This window comes from Ostrea edulis, chromosome 10 (assembly GCF_947568905.1).
Source record: "Ostrea edulis chromosome 10, xbOstEdul1.1, whole genome shotgun sequence".
NCBI lineage: Eukaryota > Metazoa > Mollusca > Bivalvia > Ostreida > Ostreidae > Ostrea > Ostrea edulis.
In genome coordinates, this window is record NC_079173.1 from 9,433,737 (window position 1) to 9,440,891 (window position 7,155).

General features: G+C 37.3%; 1 protein-coding gene across 1 annotated transcript; it reads left to right on the top strand.

The window, feature by feature from the left end:
* The first annotated feature begins 2,372 nt into the window (after positions 1 to 2,372).
* LOC125666356 (neuronal acetylcholine receptor subunit beta-3-like) lies at positions 2,373 to 4,717 on the top strand. Its single transcript, XM_048899527.2, has one exon. It carries the CDS (start codon positions 3,505 to 3,507, stop codon positions 4,696 to 4,698), a length of 1,194 nt encoding a protein of 397 aa, XP_048755484.2. The 5' UTR covers positions 2,373 to 3,504; the 3' UTR covers positions 4,699 to 4,717.
* Positions 4,718 to 7,155: the final 2,438 nt, after the last annotated feature.

Genomic DNA, 7,155 nt, shown 5'->3' on the forward strand with positions numbered 1-7,155 from the left:
TTTCGCATTATAAGTTTAATTCGATTAGAGGCAATAATATACGGTTTGATGTATAAAGTCAAATCATGCATTTAAAACTCAGATTATACTTGTTTACTGTCTATTTCAAGATGACTTGCAATATTCCTTGTAATTCAAACTTTATTCTACATAATACGACTGATGTAGATAACGCACATTGCTTGTAGGAGTTATGAGATTGATCACTGTTCGTTATCTTCACCTTTATAGGAGTTATGGGATTGATCACTGTTCGTTATCTTCACCTTTATAGGAGTTATGAGATTGATCACTGTTCGTTATCTTCACCTTTATAGGAGTTATGGGATTGATCACTGTTCGTTATCTTCACCTTTATAGGAGTTATGAGATTGATCACTGTTCGTTATCTTCACCTTTATAGGAGTTATGGGATTTATCACTGTTCGTTATCTTCACCTTTATAGGAGTTATGGGATTGATCACTGTTCGTTATCTTCACCTTTATAGGAGTTATGGGATTGATCACTGTTCGTTATCTTCACCTTTATAGGAGTTATGAGATTGATCACTGTTCGTTATCTTCACCTTTATAGGAGTTATGAGATTGATCACTGTTCATTATCTTCACCTTTATAGGAGTTATGAGATTGATCACTGTTCGTTATCTTCACCTTTATAGGAGTTATGAGATTGATCACTGTTCATTATCTTCACCTTTCATAAGTCATATGCATTCTGATCCAAGTTAAAGATATTCGTTTTTGTTTGCTTGATTTTATTTTGTTCGTAGCCTTCCTTGTCTTGTTATTGTTGGAACTATGATAATTATGAATATTCCGATTATAAAATTATGATATTGCTTCCTGTCGGAAGTACATTTGTATAGTGTTGAAGTCCTTCCATCACTAGCCCCCAATGGCTATGAAGTCCTTCCATCACTAGTCCCCAATGGCTATAAAGTCCTTCCATCACTAGCTCCCACTGGCTATGAAATCTAGAATACTTTTCCTGTTCTGTATACATGTACCTATGTTAAATTCTAATGTGTTGTTTAAACGCAAATGCCCTTTAAAGTGCCCATACTGATGAAAGATTTTCGTAATATAATACATTTATATGCAATATTAACACTATATGACTATTTTGAACCAGTCATACAGTCACAACCCTGGGGTTGTGAAAATCACAGTATAGGGATATCGTTTTTCCTTTTTCTAAATGTGTATTTAGTTTTTATACGCCCGTCTTTAGACGGGACGTATTATGCTTCAGCGATGTCTGTACGTCCGTCCGTCCGTTCAGGGTTTTCTCCTTATAATTTCATTTCCCTTTCACATATCATGCTGAAACTTGCTGTGTATCTTCTTTGTGGGTCACTCGAGATCATACTGCAATTTTGGTCCATTTTGACATTTTTCCAGGAGTTTTGCCCCTTATTTGGAAATAATTATTATATGGAGGGTACATGATTTGTCCGCTCTACTCCTCCCACAGTTTTCAAGTGAGGACCCTTGTATTTTGTGGAGTGTTTGTATGGGTATTGAAGATGTGCATGTGGGATGGATTTTGATTTTCTGCAATTTTTGAGAAAATTACAGGTTGTTGAACCTAGTCTATTAGGAAATTAATATTCTATGGAGGGTACATAATTTGTCTGCCCAACTCCTCCCACTGTGTTCAAATGAGGACCATCTTATTTTGTGGAGTGCTTGTATGGGTATTGAAGATGTGCATCTGGGAAAGGATTTTGATTTTCTTCCATTTTTGAAAAAATTACAGGTTGTTGAACTTGGTCCATTTTAAGGAAATCTCGATTTTTAATCTAAGACCCTTTGTTCATATGAAAGTTTGTCACAGCCTCATGATGGCTGATACTATCTGAAGCAAAGTTATACAAATAATAGCACAAGAAAAACACCCTATGTAAGCATTTCACCGTTTGCGGTACTCTTGTTTTATGTAGTATCAGCAACATTGCCTTTCAAATAATCTCTATATTAATGTTGGACCCTTCGTGTAACTAAATCACCTACCCTGAGATCATGAAATTTAGAATTTAGGTACAGACCTATCTGCTCCTTTTCAATCTATTTAGTTTCAATTGCATTAAAAATGTTATTGTAACATTTACAAATAAACACTATATACCAAGATTGACCCCACTAGGAGTCAGAACCTCTATCCCGGGGATCATAAAATTGACAATTTTGGTAGATGCCTCTCTGCTCCACTCGATTATGCATTTAGTTATTCGCACAGATGTGCGAATTTAGAGAGGTACATTATTACAAATTGGTCACTTTCTGCCGGGTTTTTCCCCCGCTTCTATAGCCCCGTGGGTGTAGGAGTCTTGGAATGGACAATGTATGCTCCCTTGTATCATAGCTGCTTCATACGAATGGTAAAAGAATTGGAATGGTAGTAATCAAGAAGAAGTTATAATTGTTCAATTGTTAACGCACGACGACGGAAGCAGACCAATTGCAAAATGTCAAAGAGTGGCTCAGATGATGTAAAAATCCCTTCCAATTTCATGAATATATTTCTCATGTAAAAAGCTCTTCCCATGTATGAATACATTATGAATAATTTCTTATTTACACTTCATCAGAGTGTCTACTCTGACCTATGTCACAGTGTCATCAGCGCTTTTCAGACTAACGAAATGTTTAAACCTTTAATCATATTAACAGTTTATTTGCCCTCCAAATAATCCCTACAAGTTTACTTTGGTCATGAAATATTTGTAGTGATATTCATTTACGTTTAAGGTTGAAGAACTCCAATGTCCCCTTGCGTAGACTAACATGGAAAACGTTCTTGACATCTTCCCTGAATACGAATTCCATGGTTGCAAACGGTAAACTTATCGTTTGAAGCTCTTAAGTGAATGAAATTACATTATTGTCGGTGGATAATGATATGATGTACATTTAAACTAAATAAATACAAAAATCACACTAATGATTATTCTAGACTTCGAGAAAAATGTTTAATACGTAAGTGGAATGTATTTATCAACCCGAAAACTTTAGCATCCTGGCAAAGGTGAGAGCAAAACAAATGTGTGCATGACACACAACATTGATGTATATCACGTGATGCTGAGAAATCTTAGTAATCATGTCAAAAGTGTCCTTATATAGCCTTTCTATCTATTGGTTAATCTTACACGGACTGCTAAGGAAATAACCTGATTATAGAGGAATTATTGAGTTCAGAGAGTTCTCCGAAAAAATAGAAAACACCAGGAAACATTTGAAATAGTTAATCAGTAAAAACTTTGATTAATATCATCGACTCCCGTATCTGTTTGACCTCTGCCAGGAAATATATTGGGGAACATTAGACTACATGTTTTATTACGAATAAAGACTTAATTAGTTAAGCTGATTATCGGATATTTTTAACAAGCTTGATACGTATTACGTCAGCAATCTTTCTATGTGAATACAAATATCATGAAAACACGCACATGAGAGTCTTTTACATCTGTAACTATCGGTGAAGAATCCAACAACAATGGAGTACTCATTCGCATCTTTGATGCTGCTCTGGGGAGTGTGCACGGTTAGCGGTATTACTGCGTACTCTCTGACAGATGAAAATAACTTGCAGACGGCTTTAATGTCAGGCTACAAGACCAATTTACGACCAGGAGCTAATAGGTCGGTTCCTCTTGAAGTATTCACCTCGTTTCACCTCTTTTTCGTCAAGGAATTTGAGGAATACAGTGGAAAGTTTACTGTAAATGGTGTCTTTTACACAGAATGGTACGATGAAAGGCTTAAGTGGGATAACAATTCCTATAACGGCTTAGAAAAAACTACCTTCTTTCAGACAGAATTATGGCTACCAAACTTCATTAATATAAATCCTTTCAATAAAATCTTCGGACTTGGAAGCGATTTAATGACAATCGATGTATTTTCTACTGGACTGTGTGTTTGGATTCCATACCAATCGTTTGAGGTGATCTGCGATGCGGATGTGACGAAATATCCTTTTGATACTCAGTTTTGTACTTTGAATTTTTTCGTATGGGGTCACAAAAATGACTCTGTGAAAATAAATATCACCGATTCACAGGTGGGGTTTGCTTTGTACAAAGAACATGGACTTTGGGATATTACAAAGACTAGGACGTACACAAGGACAAGCGCATATGGACATGATGAAATCATAGTTGGATTGTGGTTAAAACGCAGGTCAGCATTCTACATCGCTTCTTTTATCATACCAATGTTTTCAATTGGTATGCTGATGGGATTTGTGTTTTTTCTACCTCCAGAAGCTGGAGAACGAGTTGGTTTCATCACGACTGTGCTGTTGAGTTATATTGTGTTTTTGACCATCATTCAAGACAAACTTCCAGAGTCTTCAGAACCAAGCGTATCGGTGATAAGTTACATACTCGTCGTGTGCGTTTTGAATGGAACCCTGACCACTGTTATGGTCATTCTTAGCTTGCAAATACACCATTCGTCCGATGACAGCACTATCCCGCGTTGTGTCGTCTGTTTTGTGAAACGTAGAGGAACCAGAGTCAATAATATCCAGACTGTTGAATCAAAATCCACAGCTTTTACGGAGGAAACTACAAATGAAGTCACGTGGTCGGACATAGGAAAGACTTTTGATAAATTGTGTATGATTATTTGCACAACGGGGTACGTTCTTTGCGCTGTTATATATTTTTGCCTTGTATTGACATAAAGTTATCTTTTGCATATTGCTTGATAATATTGATTTCCCACAGAAGATAAGAAATAGAAAGACATTGTTTCAGTACCTGGTAAGGGAGAATGGTCAAAGTTTTATCTTTAGTAGAAATTACTATTATATATATGCTGACTTTGGAGGTAAACTGTTGCCAAGTGAACGGATTTTGAAATTCCTTACGGAAATTTGTTTTTCCTAAGTGTGTTATATGTAGCACACATGTGTGTATGTTTTACAATATCCTTTTCTGACATGCACTGAAATGACCCAACGGCACAAGCACTGAAAATTGTCAAATGTTCTGGACAATCCGTCCCTTCAGCTGGACAACTATGTAATTCACATGATGGCAGAGAAACAAATAAAATAAGCTCTATTTCTACACCAAAGTAACCAAAACTGTATTTAAAAAAATTATAAATTAATTAGCCTTAATCCCGTGTGGGATCCTAGTTAGAATAGGTCTTCAGTACCCATTGCTTGTCGTAAGAGGCGACTAAAGTTTTTATGGATGGAATGCCTAAAGGATCAAATAATGATCCCAAGACCAGTTAAAGGGCGGTTCTACGCGATACTCGTTTTCCAAAGTGGAGTAAGGGTGGAAACAAATTTGACAAGTGAAAAAGAAATAAAATATCATCATTGTCAGCATGCCATGACTTTGTTTCGTAAGGACCGCATATTATCATTCATCATAGAAAGCACATTTAAAACATCATAAATGTGGGTGAAGGTCAAGTCCTTCCTGTCTCCTGGTTCTGCACGTGCCTGACACATAAAACTCTGATCTTATATTAATGCACACTTTTGGGTATATTCGTGCCATGTTTTTTTTAATCTGTGTTTCTTATATATATCTCACCATTTGAAATATGCAATATGTAATCAATACGTGCATACTATCTCCATTGATTATGGTGTTATATTAAGGTTATACATCCAAAAGACCCGTTCCCGTGGGGATCTGGGTTAGTATAGATCATCAGTACCCCCTTGCTTGTCGTAAGAAGGGACTAAATGCGGCGGTCCTTCGGATGAGACCGCAAAAATCGAAGCCTCATGTCACAACAGATGAGGCACGATAAAGAGCACTCCCTGCTCAAAGGTCGTAACGCCGAGCATAGGAATAAATGCAGCCCTTCACCGGCAATGGCGTCGTCTCCAAATGAATGGAAAATTCTCAAGCGGGGCGTTAAACACAACGGTCAACCAACCAATCGGAAGACCTGTTATATTTACTTGTTAATGCCGAGCATCTGGCGAGAGAGCAATTGCTACCTATATTTACGTGGCCATGACACGAGCGGGAATATAATACTCTAGATTTATGTTTCGGTTTATTTGTATGATTTGCATAACGTATAAGTATAAGTTTCACATTATGACCCCTGGGTCGAGGCCTCTGCTGGTGGACTGTTAGTCCCCGAGGGTCTCTACAGCCCAGTTGCTAAGTACTTCGTTACTAGCTTGAAAATACGGATGTATATTTAATTGCTGTTATAAAATTTAGAAATTCATTTCAAAATAAAGGATTATCTCCCTCATGCATAGCTCTTATCCTTGGACGAATTTGGCTCCACTTTTTTGGCACGCTGTTTTTGGCTATATTTAGCTCTAAAACTTCATAGTTATTTCGGATTTCAAACATTTCGGTTGAGCATCACTGAAGAGACATTATTTGTCGAAATGCGCATCTGGTGCATCAAAATTGGTACCGTATAAGTTTTACATAATGTAAAATGAGAAATCAATGCAGATTTGATAACGATAAACATGAGAGGAAAATGTAAGGCAGCATAACGACTGAAACACGCGGTACATGGTAGGTAAATGTAATGCACCTATAATATGTCTGGCAGTCCTGAGTGCCCCCTTCCTTTCCCGGAGAGAAAATGACATACAGTGTACATGTATATTGACCCCCAGTGAACACGTCATGGAATTTTATTTTTTCAAGCTGTCAATTATCAACGAAAGTGCACACCTATTATATACAGTCACAAAGGAATCACTGTTACAGAAATAAATCGAATTTATAATTTCATTTTGTGTGAATATGATAAATACTGTAGTGATTTTTTTTGGGGGGGGGGGGGGGGGGAGGTGGATGATTTTTGGTATTTCTGGTCGGGCTCGGAGTCCTCTGAGCCTGCACGTGATTTTCTCTCTCTCTCTTACCCGCGAACTCTAGGCAAGCGGACGGGGATTTTATTGCGCAGCACTATAGTCGTTATATTTGTTGACCCTTTGTAAGTTGTTCTGTGTATTTGTGAATATATCTGTTTATAAGTGTTTTCCCGGTGTTCTTTGTGTGTAGGAAATCACTTTAATACCAAATATCAAATAAACCCATAGGTTTAAACCGAGGTCCTGTGTCACAGCAGATGTGACACGATAAAGACCCCTCCTTGCTCAAAGGCCGTAAGCGCCGAGCATAGGCCTAAATGTTGC